Consider the following 19,001-nt stretch of genomic DNA (forward strand, 5'->3'; position numbering starts at 1 on the left):
TTGCGTTGTAAGGTCATCTTTGCAGTGGCTTACAGTTTTCATCGGTCTGTCCGACCGCTGTTTTTCGAGAAAAATTCATGTAAAGTTCTTTGCGTGCACTACCCCCAGCACGTCCAGGGCCTGAGTGGTTGTTGCCGATGCTGCTTTGCAGAAACGAATGGATGAGGGACTCGTCCTGGGATGGCAAGGCCTGCCACAGACGCGGCTGACGAGAAGCATGCCGTCTCCAGTGGGAAGCTATACCTGCGGTGACCTCGCGATGGCAACCACCGACGAAGCACATGGAGTGGTAAGGCCACGATCCATGCAGAGAGGAAGCCGCTACTCCGTGAAGGTAAAGCACAAACATTTTATTAAGGGACAAACGTTTTATTTATATAATTTTCTTTTCTTAAACCAAGGCCCCTTCAATTGTAATCTGCAGACAAACCGTTAAAGGACTGCAAGACTGCTAATTTCAGTTTATCCTTGACCCCACTGTGCTGTCATTCTGAAAAAAAAATTTTTTAAAGTAACCTCGGGGTGGGTTTATTTGCTGTATACGTACGACTTCCACACATTTCGGCAGCCCATCAATTGGGCCATCATGGGCTGTAGGGCTGGTTCCCAAGATTCTGGAGTGAACAGAAAGGTCTCAGTTACACTGAGGAACTGGTACCTGGATGGACCCTGGAAATTGAATCTAATTGGATAATCATGGAGACAAAGGCAGACAGAGGGTGACTGATGTTCAGTCAGGGCACCGAGTATTATGAGTATTGTGAATACTGCGCCATTGTTATACATTTACTCTGCAAAAAAATATGAGTTTTCTTTGCATGTCCTGTGTCTGTAAAATAAACACATTAAAAGAATGTCAGAGAAGAAATGTTGAAGGAAGGAGCCAGGACAACGGGCTGAGCCACTTTCGGCCTCAGATTTCAGCCTATAGCAGTCTTTCCAAGCACTCCCCAGCAGTCCACCGCATTGGCAAGGCGAGCCTCAGTATGCATGTTCCTCTTAATGAGACTCAGCGGTCTGTGGGATACGTCACAGGCCAATCTGCCCGTCTCTGCGACCTACCGCGGTCACCGCGTGTTTCGGCTTCTCGAAAGGCGCTAGCCGTTTCTCTCTTACGCGATGAAGAATGAAAAGGGAGCTCGACGCATTTCCAGAACAGGCCTGCCAGTAATGATGCAAGTTGCTGAGGGGAACCGAACAGAGAGCAAGGCTGGTCCATTATCCAATTCACAGGCTGCTGGCTGCTTGTGCAGAAACCTGCTGGTATAAATTATAAATTCTCACATCGCTTGCATATTTTACAAGCTAAACCTATGGAGGACACTGACTTTGTCAATCACATTTTTAAAATATGTGATAAATGTGCAATAAATGTACATTTAAAGTGTCTAGTTTCATCTTCAGCATGTAAATCTTTGCAAATTTATATTTCTTTTACAAATATGATTGCAAGACAAAAAATCTTTGTCTTTGGGCTGGGAGCTAAGATGACGATCAGATTCATTCATTTGTTGTTCCAAATCATGTAGGGCAGAATTTTGCATTTATTCACCCAAACAAACAAACCCATCCTCTAGTCCCAGGCTGTGCCGCCTGATCAGCTACCCACCGACTTATTGTTTTCATGTGCGTTTCCCCCCATTCTGACCCCAAAATATCTGCCTTTTGTGTTTCTTGCTCCCTGCTGCTTCTGTTAAACCCACCTCTGCCCCCGTCCCCAAATAAAGCCCCCGTTCCTTCCTCCAGTCCCCATGTCACATGCGGCTGTTTGCCGTCCTGCACGGAGCGACTCCCGCAATGAGCAACAAAAACAAGGGAAACAAAAGACAACGTATCTGATGCTGTCATATCTAAGCATCATTAATAAAAATTCACTGACCCATGTAAAGTGATTTAAACAATTACATTGTTGCATACACAATTACTTTTATTGGGAAACCCATACAAGAACATTGACTTACCCACTAAACAATAGCTATTAATTAAGCAAATTATTTCATATAAAAAATAGAAAATGTTGATTCCGAGCATCACTAGAATAGAGCCTGGTTGTGACTAAATGTGATTATTTTTGAGAGAAGCATTTACTCTGTTTAGATTAATGCAAATCCAAGGCCAAAACACTACAATGCATTTTATCCATTATTTATTTTTTTATTTAGCTAACCTAATAAAAAAAAAAAAAAAAAAAACAAACGTAGACAGTTCTAGGACTTCATTATGTAAAGAATCTTAATGATTTTATGGCTGGTAGCATTTGGCTCATCCTAGACTAAGCAGGCCTCCCTGTCAGCACTAGGAGTAAATATGACTGCAAACACAGCACATCCAAATTAGCTGTGATCCCCACGGTTACCGTTACGAATAAAATAGGAAAATATTACAGTCTCATAATAAGGTCCACAGCCCGCAATAGATTCTGTTGTGGAAGCTTATTTCTTTAATGGGGTCTATGCACTTGGGTAGAATTTTTTATTTAAATATTACCTTTAGATGAAATACTAGACAAGACCTTTGTGTATTAGGTTGCATCCATCCATCCATCCATCCTTGAGGCCGGAACCTACCGCAGAAAGCAGAGTCTTTGAAGTGGGGTAAACCCTGGGCAGGATGTCAGTGCTGTATGTTTCTAAATGCAGTTAGACACATTTGACATGTTTGAAATGTCACCAGGGGCTCAGAGCTGTACCGGAAGATTCGATTTGCAGTGTTACTCCAAGACATATTTTATCTGGCGAACACGCATTTGCAGGCTACATACCACTCACTCATTTGTTCCACTAATTACTCTCATTTTATTTTTGCACGATGTAATTACTGTATTTGTAGAAGAAGAGTAGGGGCTGCCAGGTGTGGAAATGCACATCGAGAATAGGGTTCCGGTCACCCCTGAACGCAACATATCACTTGAAGCGATCTACTGAACCCTGAGCGCAGCGCGGCGTTCAGCGGTGAGATGCGAACTGGGACGCATACAGCTGGCAGATAAACTGCAGATATGCCCGCACTCTGGGAAGCGGCGACTGTTCACATGCATGCAGACACGCATTTGAAATGCGCTCAAAATACACACGGCTTCCTCTACAGGCGGCGAACGAAGCAGGAGTCAAAGGAGCCTGAAAGTTTTTGTTGGGATACGAATTATTGCCAGGGAGGTATAATATGTTGGAATGTTTTTTACGGTAGCTTTTATTCACATGGGATAATCTGTAAAAAGAATAACCGAATTCTGGTGAAATGTCGCAGCATGTCCCCGGCATAACGGCCAGAGCCTGGTCCGTAAAAAGAGACCGGGAATCGGCCAGTAAGCTAGAGCAGATTTGCAGTAGCTGCTTCAAAGATCGTCTCAGAGATGCCAGGGTCCACCTACACAATCTCAGGCCCTTGTGCTTCTCGATCTTAAGAGGGGGGGGTCTAGTCCAAGATGCGTATCTTCTAGGAAGCCGAGAGAGGAGCCTTGGCGGAGGCGAGGTGCTGCGGTACGTCCGGGAGGGCCCAGCCCTTACAGGCAGCACCGGCAGCGGGTCGATCGGACCGGGAGATATGATGTAAGCGCATTCCGTCGCCACGGTGATGCGCGTGCGTTTGATGATAGTGCATCTTTCTGCCTCGCCCGGCGCTTCTCTGGGGCTGATAAAGCCGGCAACTTGAACCCGAGGCAGGCGCGCACGGAAAGCTTTCAGGTTTTTTTTTCATCCAGCCGACTGTTTTGTTTCTTGAGCGTCTTTAATCACAGAAAACTGGCTAAGCAGCAGGTACAAAGGAGGCTTTGAGAACCAGCCCAAGGCAGAACCACTACGCCAGGATTGCGATCTCCTTTGCGTTCAGCCAACTTATCTTGTCTCCTTTTTAATATACAGAAAGTCAAGAATTTTTCGTCTTTTTTTTTTCCTGTAGGCAATGAATACACTTTAAATGACTTCATAGAGTGCTTTAAAGACTCTGCAGTATGAAATTAAAAAGGTAGTTACTGGAAATGCATGTCAGTATAAATAAATGCACAGGTAAGGTTTTTCAGAAGAGGACCGAGGTCAGGGTTGAGGTTGAGGTTCAAGGAAATTAGAGGATGAGTAATGTTGACGAGAAAACCTCTAGCCTTATGCAAATCAGGCTGCTGTTCATTTTCCCTCTACACAACCATTTGAAGACACACAGAAGTAGAAATATTGCACATTTTTTTTTAGTAAAGAAAAACACAAATGGCAAAATCTTTGCCCAAACGGATGAACACTTCAGCCGAAGTATCTTTTAAAATTTAATTCTAATGAACCAAGCTGAACTGCTTCTTGCGAAGCCGAACCAAAGAACAATATTAGTCATTCTCTCCTGCTGTAATACTCATCGTTAGACAGTCATCTTCTGCTTAACTCAATTCCCCGCTGCTGGTCTCTGCAGAGATCTGTGACCTCGTCTTATACTGCCCTTTCAGCTTTGCCAACGCTTGGTAAAATGTTTTCTTTTTCTGAAGACTGCTCATCGCTCCTGGGCACATGCCCCTTGTCATGGTACGCTTTTCTGATTTAACATTTGCATGCCAACAGGGTCATCACAGGTGATGGGCGAGAAGGCAGGATGTTACGTCTCGGTATCAATTGACCCGTGGCAGAATTGTTACATTTTTTTTAAGACCTGGTAACATGTGGGGAGTGCAGCACAGCCACATGAAGCTAAACGTCAGCGATCCTTAGATTACAAACTCCTTCCCTAGAAGTGAAAGCTGGCCTTTATCTTATGCTCTTTTTGAAAGATGGGGTCTACACATAACGTGCTTCGGTTTTATTAATGTTATCTGCCACTTATGAAAAGATTCACAAGGCCTCTGCTGTTCTCAAGTCCCTTACGGATGTAGGCAGTACGGTAACAGAAAAGTGCAGAATTGGACAGCAGTCTTCAGACTTCATTAAACGAATGTTATCGTCGGCACTCCTCAATAAAGTTAAATATTAAACAGACCCTTGTTGAACTGATCTTAATGCACAGAGAACTCGCTTACAATCCACTGCATAGTGAAAAATTCCGAACGGGGGAAGCTGCACACTCAATGCTTCTGAAAGATTCTAATGTATTCTTCTTGGTTTCTAGCAACACGTCAAAATGATTCCATCGTAAGGTGTGCCTGTCCACCATTAGATGATCAGGTTTCGTAGCCTGGCTCGGAAATGATTTCTCTACGCCCAAGACGCTGGCGAAGCTTGGAGAGTCCGGTGTGTCCAATATACTCCAGAGCAGCACCAGCAAGCCATGTTGCACATTCATTTGTGGTTTTCATGGCCTGTCATCTTATGACTGCCGCCATAGAGATGAGGCTTCGTGATAGAGACATTTTAAGAATCATTATGGAGAGAAATATCTATGGCAAACTCTCAGAGTTAGAGGAAATGGAATCCGCAGCGGCGTGATATCACGACATGCGGGTGATAGCCGCAGCGAATCACGTCGGCTCTCCCGTCAAACCGAAACGGTGCGCTTGTGCTGTAGAACTTTCTAGCAAGTTGCATAGAGTAGACTCTTCCAGGTCTGAGTGACTTGATGTTTCAGGAAAAAGAAAAAATGCTTATCTGCTCTGCCTGCACATCTTTTTCTGTCTGTGGGGATCTGAGGGTACATGCCGAAGTGAGACAGGGACTTCCTCCCTCGCTTTTGGCACCGATTGCAATGGCACTCGAGGACCAGGTGGCTGCCCCTTAGCTCTCGGTTAATGAATAATTCTGGCATTTCACTGCACTAAAAGACAACCAAAGCTGTGAGGGCTCATGTCAAGCTGTAATATCACCCCGTCTATTTCGGCACATTCTTTACAAGCCATTTTTCTTCACTCCTGCCTTATAAACCGTCCAGCTGCTCCTCATGGAGTACACGCAAAGCCAGGCTACAATAGTTTACAAAATTAAAATAGGAAAACGTTCGCTTAGTATGCACAGCGCTGTCTTGAAAACAAAAATTATGCAAAGGACCTGCAGTGTCTGAAAGCTGCAGTTTTTTGTCAGATTGTTTTTAAGTTATAGGCATAAAGCAGAACGCCATGATAAATATTAATAGTGCTGATTCTGCTTTAAGCAAGTAGCACACAGAATGTTTGGTGATAAGGCAGAGAGTTTATCCCGAGACCCCTTTTAGTACAAAGTTCTGACTTTATGGCTAGTCCTCTGTATCTGTTTTTCTAGCACAGGAATAGATTCGCATTTGAAATGCAGGAACCCATGACATAACCTGGACTTGTGCTGTTTTATATAATGGCAGACCAAATTTCAGAATAACTAGATAGGACGTACTCTGGACACAAGGTTTGGGGTATTTTAATTGCAGAGTTAAATTATTTAAATTGGCTAAGCTATACCATAATATATCTATAAATATATTATTACTAAAACTAATTTTTTCTTTAAAACAAAATATACATTTAAGTGTGATAAACTAAGATATGAAATTCTTGCAATTCTTTAACCTTTTGTAAAATTATATATATATATATATATATATATATATATATATATATATATATATATATATATATACACACATACATACACACACACACTTACAATAGTAGTTTTTTTCCTACTAGATGTTTGGAAAAATCCAAACATTTCTCCACTTATTAAATATGGGCGGGTATAAATTCTTTGTCATCTTCACACTCAGGAAGACTTTCAGAAGCAGATACGTGTGTGTATCAGGAAGACTTTCAAAGGCAGATACGTGTGTGTGTCTCCAAAGGGCGCTCACACACAATGTAGCTGCTCAGATCTGAAGCCTTTTGCTTACACTGTTTTCAGCGAGACCGCCTTTAAGTTTCTTTTTTTTTCCCCCGAGGTTGCTTTTGGCTAAAGGGGTAATGGGGTTTAGCCACAGGTCGTTTTGGCGTCTTTGTCTGCGCCGTTTTACGAACAGCGGAGGCATTCCGCCACACGCAGACTCCGCTGGAAAAACGTGGACCGCTGCCTAGTATTGAGCCAAACGTGTGATGCAATTATTTCCCAAAGAAAAAAAGAAAGAAAGAAAAAACAATCAGAGCCGTTGTTACAGAATGCCTCGGGAATTTGACCATCCGGAATCGCTGCATTTGCTGCTTATTTAGGAGGCGAAAGTGCAGCTCTTTATTCTGAAGTAGAAACGGATCAATGCGGTCTTGTTGCAAAATACAAGCATAATAGAAACAATATGCACAGCTGAATTGATTGGGATTAGGCCCGCCACCAGAAACTGAGCGGAAAGACGGATGCAAATGGTACGAGGCTGCAAAGATTCAACTTAAGTAACATTGTTCTCTTTCTTGGTAAATGCAAAACATGCATGCGCGCGTCATTTAAATAAATAGACAATTAAGCAAACAATTTAAAACACCATTAGAGGAAGCAAAGCATTTAAATAAATAGATAAATAAACATTGCCAATGATGTTCTATTACCGTCTCAGTTTTAATTCGGAATTACCCACCTCAGTCCAAACTGATCATATTTAACCGCAATGTCAAATATACTATCATATAGCATATGTGTGCGCCAATGCACGGGATTAACAAGAGATTACAGCATTTCGTCCACCGCTTCTAACTAAACAGAAACATCACTCCGTCCCTCCCTGCTTTTCGGAAATACGAGGCTTGCTGTGTTACAATATGTGACATTTTTTTCGCCTACAAAAGCGCCCCCGTCTCTCCTCTACGTTGCACACCATTTAGAATTCTCTCTCTCTCTCTCTCTCTCTATCACACACACACTCACTCACTCTCCCTCCCCCTTTCCGGGCGGCAGTGTGTTTTCTCGGACGAGCGTGGCGCTGTACAGCATCTCCCGTCCGGCACACATATACATACACACTCTCACACACACGGAGTCGGAATAAGAGAGTGAGAGACAGCCATGGGGAGGTGGAGAAGAACGGGTTGTTTTCTTTGTTATTTTTAAAACTGTTGCAACTCGCTCCTATGACACGATTCGCGGCGAGCTGCATACACCGATATTCCCGATGCACTCGAAAACGGGGAGCAGGCTTTCACAGGTAAAGTACGAAACTTTTTTACACCCCTCCTCTCCTTTCTTCCAGCTCGGGTATAGGATTGCGGTGGCCCGGGGATTAAACGTGCCTTTGCTTTGCGTCGCGTTTGAATCAATCGTAGGATCGAGCCGGATCGCCCGATCGTGCGATATTACACTTCGAGGGAGGCTCGTTGTGTGGCGATCGAGGCTACCAACAGCCGTCCTCCATAATGCCTCTCCGCGATCGCGAATGTTTTAAAGTTGCAGGGCACTAGTCGGCTGAGGAAGGGCCTGGCCGGCTGTATTGCATGTATGTATGTAAGCATGTATGTGTGTATATGCATGTGTGTGCTGAGTTTGTTACGGCTTCCCCTCCCCCCCATCCGCTTCTGCTGTAGAGACTCCGAGAGGCCAAGACATGAATGCAATGAATGTGGGGCTTACTTCAAAGCAGCCGGCGAGGGCAGGCAAGAGGTGGTGGTGGTGGAGGGGGTGTCATAATACTACAGTCAGCCAGCAAACTCAATCGCCCCGTGCTGAAACGCATCGGCCTGCATGCAGATCCTTTATTTACAAGGGATCTGAAGGCTAGATCGCTCGCCTAGCATGTATGTAATACATGTACAGGCGACTGGTTATTAGAGGAGTAAGTTAGCTACGTGTTTACAGTCTGATAGCCGTAACTGAGCCGGTCGTCGGGCTTAAATTAAAGCAGTACCAGGAAACCTCGTTTTGCCAGCCCCTCTTTTCCCCCCACCCGAAGCAGTTACCTAGCAAGCTAGCTAATGCAAACTTGGATCTTACGCGATCGTGTTGTAGCGAGCTACCATTTGCCATCTACACATAACTTGAAAATCCGCACGCACCCGGGCTGGGCTATTTTAAACATTTTTAGACCCTTTTTGCATTTTTAAGCTGGCGTTTAGTAAGATGGATCGACAACGTAAAGTCTCTAATAAAAGTGTCCGGCTAGTGCAGGGATATTTGTCGGTGTGATGAAGACACAACGTATTTCCAGCAAACAGTCTCTCAAGCCGACTTAATATTTATTGTTTTAACTTAAGGAGATCTCCTTCCGTTGGGCGCTGTGCTTCTGATTTTACTTGGTAATGTTTTTGTAAATAACCATCTTTTCACAATGGCTCAGTTCCTGTAGTCTCTATAAATATTTATGCAAGTATTTCTGCATTACTTCGTCGTGCACAACAGCGTCTGCATGTTTATTTAAAGTCGCGATATTCCCAAAAGATTTTTTTCCCCTCAATAAAAGGCTTCTGTCTCCAGCCAGTTATAAAATTTTTAACTTATAAACTCTACAATATGCAACTACTTGGTGAAATATTTCGGAAGTGTATGTACCATCAGATTTGGTCTGTCTTTGTTAAAAAGTAAAAATATCCTCGGCATTTTTTGGATTTGGGTCTTATTGGTGTTTAGATGACGTGAAATGTTGTATAGTGTATGCGTCTGGTGCATGCAATATTTTTTTATTGTACGTATTCTCCTTCAGCATCCACCTTAACAACACCCGTGAGAAACACTCAAGGCATCTGAGAGACATTACAGCTTGATTCGAAAGCATTGTTGTAGGATACATACTTGTGTTTTGTAGTTAAATTTCAATATAGTTATTGAACGGATGAGACCTATGAGGTTTATTATTCACAACTGAATAACTGATCTTTGAAGGAGACATACTGGTCTTTACAGTGTCCCTGTGTTGCGAGGTGTTTGTGAGGTTGAATGGTCGCAGACCTGTTGGCTTGGCAACTCCCTCCCTTCCACCAGCTGTTTAGCCTACTAGGGTCTAGCACAGATGAGATCTTTCACAGTAGATGAAGCCCCTTTGGTCTCACGAAAGTGCACTTGTTGAGAGTTGCAAGAAGAGCAGAGCTGGTTGGGGGATTTGGACCTGATACTTTGTTGGCTGAAGCTCATCAAGAGAGTATTCGAAGGGAGCTGAATATTATATTGTATTGTGGCTGGTTCCACAAGAACAGGACCAAATGTCAGAAGGTGCCATCTGGGATTGTGTGTTAGACCTGGCTGTGATTACTGCCCTGATGGTTTTGTATAAATCTGCCGCAGCATGATGCGCAGTCTCTCCTCATTGACTCCATCGCTATGCTCCATCTGCATGGGGCTGCAGACGTCATACAGTCCTACGTATCTCCCCTGTTTTCTATTAGTTATGGTCAACTGGCCATCCTAACGTATTGGCGGGTCAGCTGCTGAGGGTGCAGGTTTAACAGTTGAAGATGAAGCGTAAAATCTGCTTCCTTCTTCCATCGTACCTCCCCCCCCTCCCCGGGTTTCTCCACCTGTGGCGTGGCACACAATCAAGTCCCTGTCCACCACCTCCCCCCCCCCCCCCCCCCCCCCCCCAACATGCACAGCAGGAGCTGAAATATTTCAGCCAAGGTCATCTGCTGATGTTATCAGTTGGTGTGTCTGCACACACACTCCCTTCGTCACAGTCATGGCTGCTCCTCAGTCCTTCTCCTGTCTTTTTTTAACCTTGAAAATGTCCAGCTCTGGCTACGCGTCTCTCGTCGAGGGCCTCTCTTCGGCTCTGGTCCCGGGTTTCCTACGTTGCGAGCGGCAGGGTGCTCGCGTGCCGTTGAGTGTGGGATGTCTGTCTCACCCTGTGGTCCGACGCCGGCTTTGGGAACAGGCAGACGTTGGAAATCCAGGTGCCTATGGCTCCAGATCTGGATTCTGTCTTTGTGCTTTGTTAGCTGGTGGACTACATAAAAATAGCTTGCGTACCCCACATAAAATTTATCCACCCAGGATGGATTTAAAAAAAGAATGAGGGTGTTTTATAATGTAAATAATTGGTCCCTGAATCTGATATACAGTATGTGCCTGTCCAAAATTACATAATTGTGGTTGTTAAGTAATTATTTTCATTATGACCCTAAGATATGTCAGAATGACAGACGTTTGAGTTTCTGGATTATGGCTGTGTTATCTTTGCTTTCTTTTTCTTCTCTGAAGTCTTATCAAGACCTCGTGCCTCTGGGAACCTGGGTTCTTATTACTGTGATGTTTGTACTTTACTTGGCAGTTGTGTCGTCGAGATGCTCACTGTTATATATTTTTGGATGCTGTGAACGGATGATGAATTGCAATCTTTCATGGGTTTTCGTTCTATTAACAAAGGACGTTTTGTGAAACCGGGATGTGTGCAGTACCCACACAACCATCATTTTGTTAATTTTTTTTAAAAGTAACTTCTTAGTCCGTGGTAGCTACGTGTGCCGTCTTAAAATTGGTGGATCAATATAGTTGTTGTGGAAACAATTGCAGCAGTGATGTTTCTGGCTCTGTGTTGAGTATTGTTGTCTGTTCGCTTTGTTTTTCTGCACATGCTCAGTGCCGAAGAGCTGTGATGTGGAATGACATCGCTTCTGTGCTGTATTTTATTAAAAAAAATTTTTATCCTACCGGTTGATTTGCACACGCCTCCCTAAATCGCACTGAAGCACTCCCTACGGCGATTCTGTATCTTCAAAGAATGAAGCTGGACGTACCTCAAGTCCTTGTGCCTGGTATTAATGAGGATCGTGTTCTGGGATACGTTCAATATTTCATTTTTGCGGCCTCTCTCATGAATTGGCAATCGCAGTAATGATAATAAAGTGAAAATTTTGATTTGATCCGAGGCCCTTGCCTGGCTCTCAGCCCATTTTTGGTTCCTTGGGCTGTAAGTATGAGCATGGTTGAGAGTACGGTCTACCCCAATGGAAGGGACTTACCTGATGCGATCTTGTTTCCCCAGAGCCGCTCAGAGTTTCAGTGAAAACCGTGTGTGATGAACCCTCTTGTCTTTCTTCTTTTCAGGAGGAATTCTTCGGCAGCATTAGTGGGAATCTGGATTCGATCGTTTTGAAGTTCTGGCCGAACAGGGACTGGGCACGTAGACGTCACGAGCATGAGCGTGAGAGAGAAGGGGTTGCCGGTGGACCTGGGGGGCAGCTTCACTGAAGATGCCCCGAGGCCGCCTGTCCCGGGGGAAGAGGGCAAGTTGGTGTCCAGCGACGTGCGACTGTACAACCACGGCTTCTACTCGGCCTCCAGAGATGGCCTCAAGAACGAGGCATCGACGGCCACCCCCCGGCGGCCCGATCTAGACCTGGGCTATGAACCGGAGGGCAGTGCCTCTCCGACGCCACCCTACCTGAAATGGGCCGAATCCCTGCACTCGCTCCTGGACGACCAGGATGGGATCCACCTCTTCATGACGTTCCTCAAGCAAGAGGAGTGCGCCGACTTGCTGGACTTCTGGTTCGCCTGCAGCGGCTTCCGCAAGCTGGAGGCCAGTGAAGGCAATGAAGAGAAGAAGCTGAAGCTGGCGAAGGCCATCTACAAGAAGTACATCCTGGACAACAATGGCATCGTATCACGACAGATCAAGCCGGCCACCAAGAGCTTCATCAAGGACTGCGTGGCGAAGATGCATATCGACTCCGCCATGTTTGACCAGGCCCAGACTGAAATCCAGACCATGATGGAGGAGAACACGTACCCTCTATTCCTCAAGTCGGACATCTATTTGGAATATACCAGGACAGGCGGCGAGAGCCCCAAGTTGTTTAGCGACCAGAGTTCTGTGTCGGGGAATGGGAAGGTTTTGCCGGGATACTTGCCAACACTGAACGAGGATGAGGAGTGGCGTTGTGAGCAAGATCCGGAGGTGGAGCCCCCATGCGACCAGACCCCTAGTAATCGGCTAACGCAGAAGCTTCTGATGGAGACTGCCTCGCAACGGGTGGTTCCCAGCAAGCGGTACCAAGAGAGCCAGGAGTACAGGTAAACCCTTATGGTGGTCTTGGCTTTCACCAAATCCTCCTCCCTTTTTTTCGGGGCTGATCTCTCGTACACGAGGTGAATCAGAACCCGGCTTGTTATTTTATTTTATTTTTTCGGCTGCCTCCCAAATGATTTGAGTGCCGAGTGAAGATTTATACTGCAGCAGGATCAAAAGAATTTCTGAGCCGGAGTACAGCGGGCTGCAAGGGATGAGAAGCGTGTGCCGTGTGGGCCGGCGCCTTTCAAGTGGCTGCGGCTTTGCCGGTGCGGCTGTGGCAGGTCGCAGGAGTCTCATTGCCGGTCTCTGCCAGGTGGGGGCGATGGCTGTTTGTGCCCTCCCCCCCCCCACACACACTCACGCACGCACACACACACAAACACACATTCTGCAGGTACTTTCACGTAAAAATAGAGGAAAGATTTCCATAGGATGAGCTTAGCACCACTGATTTAATGAGCTGAAAATGAGGGTTTCACTTTGACTCAGTGACAGTGAGCTGTTCATCATCAAAGGGATGGTTTTAATTTCTTTATTCCTTTTTTGTGCAGTGACCGTTCCAGAATGTTCTCAGAATCAGCTTCTCCTTTGCCGACTGATATGACATTATCTGCATTTATTAAATAGTGTTAAATAGTGTGAATGGGTGATGTTCTGGATGTAGCTTTCATCCCAGTCGATAGGCTGCTAGTCACGTTCTTTCATGGATTTTTGGACAGTGGGTTTGAACTCATGGTGAGCCTGGAGCATAGACTGCCGTCCCATCCAGGATTATCTCAGGGCACAAGGCAGGAGACACCCTGGATGGAATGCCAGTCTATCTCAGGGCACAAGGCAGGAGACACCCTGGACAGAACGCCAGTCTATCTCAGGGCACAAGGCAGGAGACACCCTGGACAGAACGCCAGTCTATCTCAGGGCACAAGGCAGGAGACACCCTGGACAGAATGCCAGTCTATCTCAGGGCACAAGGCAGGAGACACCCTGGACAGAATGCCAGTCTATCTCAGGGCACAAGGCAGGAGACACCCTGGACAGGATGCCAGTCTATCTCAGGGCACAAGGCAGGAGACACCCTGGACAGGATGCCAGTCTATCTCAGGGCACAAGGCAGGAGACACCCTGGACAGGATGCCAGTCTATCTCAGGGCACAAGGCAGGAGACACCCTGGACAGGATGCCAGTCTATCTCAGGGCACAAGGCAGGAGACACCCTGGACAGGATGCCAGTCTATCTCAGGGCACAAGGCAGGAGACACCCTGGACAGGATGCCAGTCTATCTCAGGGCACAAGGCAGGAGACACCCTGGACAGGATGCCAGTCTATCATAGGACACAAGGCAGGAGACACCCTGGACAGAATGCCAGTCTATCTCAGGACACAAGGCAGGAGACACCCTGGACAGAATGCCAGTCTATCTCAGGGCACAAGGCAGGAGACACCCTGGACAGAATGCCAGTCTATCTCAGGACACAAGGCAGGAGACACCCTGGACAGAATGCCAGTCTATCTCAGGACACAAGGCAGGAGACACCCTGGACAGAATACCGCTTTAGGGTGCAGACACACTAAAGGCAGTTATAGATGTGATGTATGGTTTTGGAGTGCAAGAGACCACTGAAGTGCCTCCAGGATTCAAACCCCAAGGCTTTGTGTGGTGCGTGGCCAAAGTCCTGCCATGGCTAGTCAGGTTAAATCAATTTCGCTCCCCGGTTCTGCCCCTTAGGTTGTGTTTTAACACTGCGACCCTGATGACTGGTCTGCATCAATCTGCCTCGACTAGGTGAAGACGATGTGTGGTGCCGTTCGCTACCGTTCAGTCAAGGTGTTTGTAACGGTCCGCAGCGCGACGTGTTAATGCTGCGGCAAGGCCGGCTGCTTCAGTTTTGACGTCGAGCCTTTTGCTGACAAATCGATCTGTCTGTAGCACGTTGGGATTATCAGAGTTCATTTGCACCTTCCTGACTGAAAGTTGGTTGCTTTCTTGGTGCTTAAGTGTTTGAAACACCTTAGAGCTTCTAGCAGTATGAGAGAGTAATTAACTGCTGGCCCTGCTACAGCGCATCTTACGAAATTCTCTTCCTTGCTTTGGCACTTTTATAACAAGGAAAACAAACGGTATAGGAAGCGGCTGTAGCATTAGGAGCCTCCCCGCTCCTCTGGCTCTGTGTTTCATGGTAAACTCTTCTGCTCCGTTGACAGGCTTCAGGAAGTGTTCCTGGATCCATGCTGTTTTTTTTTTCCTCAGGAGCTCAAAAGGGGCATACTGGGTTTTAAATGGGAGGCTCGTGCTGACAGGCGCAACTGCAGTTACATCACTTTTTGCCTTCAGAATGCTTTCTCTTCCTCCTCCTTCTCATTTAATAGGTATGAGGGGACATCATTGTTAGTCTCAAGAAGCTCTTTCTCAAAGTGCTTCAGCCGCGGTTTTATTTCATTTGCGACGTGCGATGAGATGGCTGATCCATCACTGGCTCATCCTGTATAATTCCCTTCATGATGTCATCGAGCAGAAAAATCCCAAATGTCATTTTTGATATGTTACAATTTTATACACTAAAAGTGTACCGCTTTACGATATATTTCTTTCGGATACTTAATCAAGTCCTCTGGTTAGCTAGCCGGCCACCGGTCTTCTTTGGACTTAAGGCCCTGGGAAATCCACGAAGCAGTTCTTTTCCTCTTCCAGTTGTTGTATCGCTTGATAGAGTCTCCAGATTGAAACAGAAGCAGGCTGCTGGCGAAGGCACCTATACCCAGTGTATAACATAACGATTAAGGACATAGACTAGTAATCCTTTCTCTAGGTGGCTGGTTTCAAACCTGCACCAATTATAGCTCCCCCCTTAATAGCACAATTCCTAACTTGCTGGGTGCAGATTTGTAATCCGAAGGTTGCTGGTTTAAAGTCCCAAGTGCGGCTTGCTGTTCTACTCTTCGAGCAAAGTACTTAACCTGAGCTGCTCCGGTAAATGATTAATCTGAACAAGCGGGTACTTTTAAATAGCTTTGGATAGAAATGTCAGTTAATCACCTAATCATATACTATCATAAGAAGCGGTAGTAATTGTAGTGTTCTGGTGGGGTGTGTGCTAAGCTTGGCAGCTGGCGAATTTGGGATAAGCAGAAATGGTGAAAGAAACAGCTATCCTGTGTCCCACGAGGTACACTGAACTTCTTTGTGACAACATAAGAGAGTCATGCCTATGAAACTGGGATAGGCCTCGGCTCCTTCGGCTCGCTCGCCTTTGGTTGTCCTCGTAGACGATTACAAAGCCTTGTTACCACATCGCTGAAGCTCCCACTCACGTTTTTTTGAGTTATTATTTTCCTCCCGTTTCTTTTGATACGTCATCTCCAGTTTCTATATTTATCCTGTGTTTTTTTTTTTTGTCTTTGCCGCTACTGGAGAGGAGTGTGGATTTCAGCGGCTGGATTAATCGACAGGAAGCTCGAATGCGGCATCTTCGAGACGGGCTCCTCGAACGCTTGGCGCCGGTGGCCGCTGTTCCGCCAGCCGGCGATCGATCGCCCTGGGCCTTCTGCCCCTGAGTGTGACCCAGTTATCGGTATGGCTGTTTCGGAATCTCGACGTTCGTTGATGACTGAAACCCCGTCCCCAAATATGGAAAAGGATTAAAACGTGGCGTTCTCGCACACTGCGGAAATGCGTGCTTCGCCTCTGCTTGAGTCCGTGCTCTGTGCTACAATTGTATCGTACACAGGTTCTGGGTCATTCTACATATCAGAACGGGGTGTGAAACAGTAACAGTTATTTTCGGATAACTTCATTGTAACCGTCAAGCTAATGAAAATAAAAGTTTATGGGGGATAAAACCAAAAGACTGAATTTCGCTATGTGCCGCAAAGTGCCGTTATGGAAATCCGACGTCTGTCTCCTTTCTATGCCTCCGGATGCAATCGGGCAGTAATTAGTAATTAGTTTTCTGATTATTATTTTATTAGGTGAATCAGTTGGCAGGAATAACAAAAAAGATGTTCATTTTTAAACATGTCTTTAGGTTTGGCCTTTGAGGTTTTTGTTTAGCTAAATTTTACATTAGTCATATGTCGACTTTCCCGACCAAAATTTCCAGAAGCCAGGAAATTTCGAATGGGATGTTTTGATTGGAGCACGTTTGAGTAAATGCCTCATTCTCAAGCTAAGAGTAAATGCATTCTGTGGCATAACTGGACATTGGACACTTTGTACAAGGAAAAAACAGCCTTGCTTCCAGCCCCTATTTAGTTTATTACACGTAATTAAATGTAGTTTTTTTGCAAGTGGTCGCTTCGATCCCTCTGAAGAGAAAGAAAAAGGAATTTTTTTTGCTGGTTTATCTAGACATGTCAGATTATTTTTTTTTATTGCTTCATAAGCAGAATTTTCTTGGTCTAAGAAATGAGTCGCATTGATGTGTATAAAATAAACGTATCTCCCTAGGTTCAGTGCCAGCATCCCATTTCTCTTCCGTTTAGCTTTAAAACGCTCGTCATCACGAGTGGCAGCTTAAAAGAGGCTCTGACATGTCGTCGAAAATCTTAACGGCTCCGATGAGATGTTTTAATGCTTTCGCGTTCTCTGTCACTGACTTAAAAACTTGCGTCACGCTAATGGACTTGGCGTTGGGTAGTGCTTGATGCCAGGCACCGGGCTGGGCTTCCCAATGCGTTTTTCCTCTCAGGAGAGACACTTATTGTAATTCTCTGGAGGAAAATGTCAGATGAACAGCTGAAAGTAAATATTATTGTGTAAAAGGATTGGGCGATACGCTACACATGAGGTCAGATTCAAGGGTATATCTTAATATAAGATATCATAAGACATTTAAGCCTGTATTTCCTTTGGTGTCTTGACAGGGAGATTTCTGCCCCCCCCCCCAGTTAAATTGCAGCACATAAACTAAATGACCTTTTACAATGATGGCTGTAAAGCAGGATGAGCTTTCTGAGGACAAGGTCTGCGTGTGTGTCTCCGAGCTGGATCACGCTTCGCACGTGGACTGTGCATTGATACTTCTGTACGTCAGGTCTGCACAAAAATGGAGACAGGTGCCCAGAATGCTGGGAGGAACAGTGGTGAAAATAGTACACAATTTTCATACTTAAGTAAAAGTATAGACGCCACACCAAAATGTTACTCGAGTAAGTTGTCCAGGAAAATACTACTCAAGTAAAAGTAAAAAAGAACGCACTACACGTTCAGGTCTGTTACTCTTACAAAAAAACAACCTATCCTTTTAAATCCACTCAAGACGGGTTTAAATACAGCATTGTGAGTTACAATGCAGCACAGTAAGAGAAACTGAAAGTTGCATATTCATTTTATCCCCAAAGAAATGTGGTGAAACCTTCTGAGTGTTCTGGCACAGCTTAGCAGGATGACGTTTTCTGCGGGAAACGGACGACCGATCTACTGGCCAAATTTCATAATTAATTATAAGAACTTCTCAGGCCAGTACTTTCAGACCTCTTAGGCTGTGAATGAGCTATTTCAAACCCTCCACTACGGAAAACGGCCGATCGTCCGATTTAAATCATTACCGTCATTTCAGTAGTAGCTCTAGTACTCATAACTTTGAATATTGATAAAGCTTTAATTGTATTGCATTTTTGGTATTTTAACCAATCTGTTGTGCATTTCTACATATAGTTTATTTCATTTTCATAAAGACAGTATGAAATATATAATAAAAAATAGCAATATTAATAATGGGTAACAGTAAATGATGTAAAATGGGTGCGTGAGAAGCCAAACATGGTCAAATAATCATATTCTTAAACACCCAAAATCTAGAGGCTATAAGCGTTCGGCGGTCAGATGGACCTCATTCCCGTCGGCTGTGTGAGATGCGTGTCCATATGAGCAGTATCAGAAGCCTCCCTGTACAGGTCACATGAATTTTTAAAACTTCCCTTTACTTTGCCCTCTTCAAAAGTCAGTTTAAGGCCTGTAGAATCATGCGGCCTGCATTTCCACCTGTACTGTGGTCTCCTCTGGAAGGAGGCCTACCCTCCATTTCTTGGTTTCAGTCGCGCCTTTACCACTGTTTACCGTTATGGTTGTTAAGTGGTTTCTTCAGTTTGGTGCAGAAATCATAACCCCTTTGGGTCAGTCCATGCCAAATCAACCAGGGGCTCCATGGGCATCATTCCTGATTTTGAAGAAAACTTGGTATTTTGATCTTTATAGAGAACACTGAAAATT

The 19,001-nt window shown here is 45.1% G+C and overlaps 1 protein-coding gene across 4 annotated transcripts in view; it reads left to right on the top strand.

Annotated features, from left to right (window-relative positions):
* The window catches only part of axin1 (axin 1), a 60,038-nt gene that overhangs the window by 21,482 nt on the left and 19,555 nt on the right, over positions 1-19,001 (top strand). For 2 of the 4 annotated variants that reach the window (XM_048991604.1, XM_048991605.1), the window contains exons 2-3: positions 152-334; positions 11,826-12,794. In XM_048991604.1, coding sequence (XP_048847561.1) covers positions 11,917-12,794 — 878 coding nt within the window. In that variant the 5' untranslated portion in view covers positions 152-334; positions 11,826-11,916. Of the gene's footprint in view, positions 1-151; positions 335-7,710; positions 8,002-11,825; positions 12,795-19,001 lie in introns of those variants that run through there. The other 2 variants (XM_048991603.1, XM_048991606.1) reach the window with 2 other exon arrangements.

The sequence above is a fragment of the Brienomyrus brachyistius genome, chromosome 22 (assembly GCF_023856365.1).
Source record: "Brienomyrus brachyistius isolate T26 chromosome 22, BBRACH_0.4, whole genome shotgun sequence".
Taxonomy (NCBI): Eukaryota; Metazoa; Chordata; class Actinopteri; order Osteoglossiformes; family Mormyridae; genus Brienomyrus; species Brienomyrus brachyistius.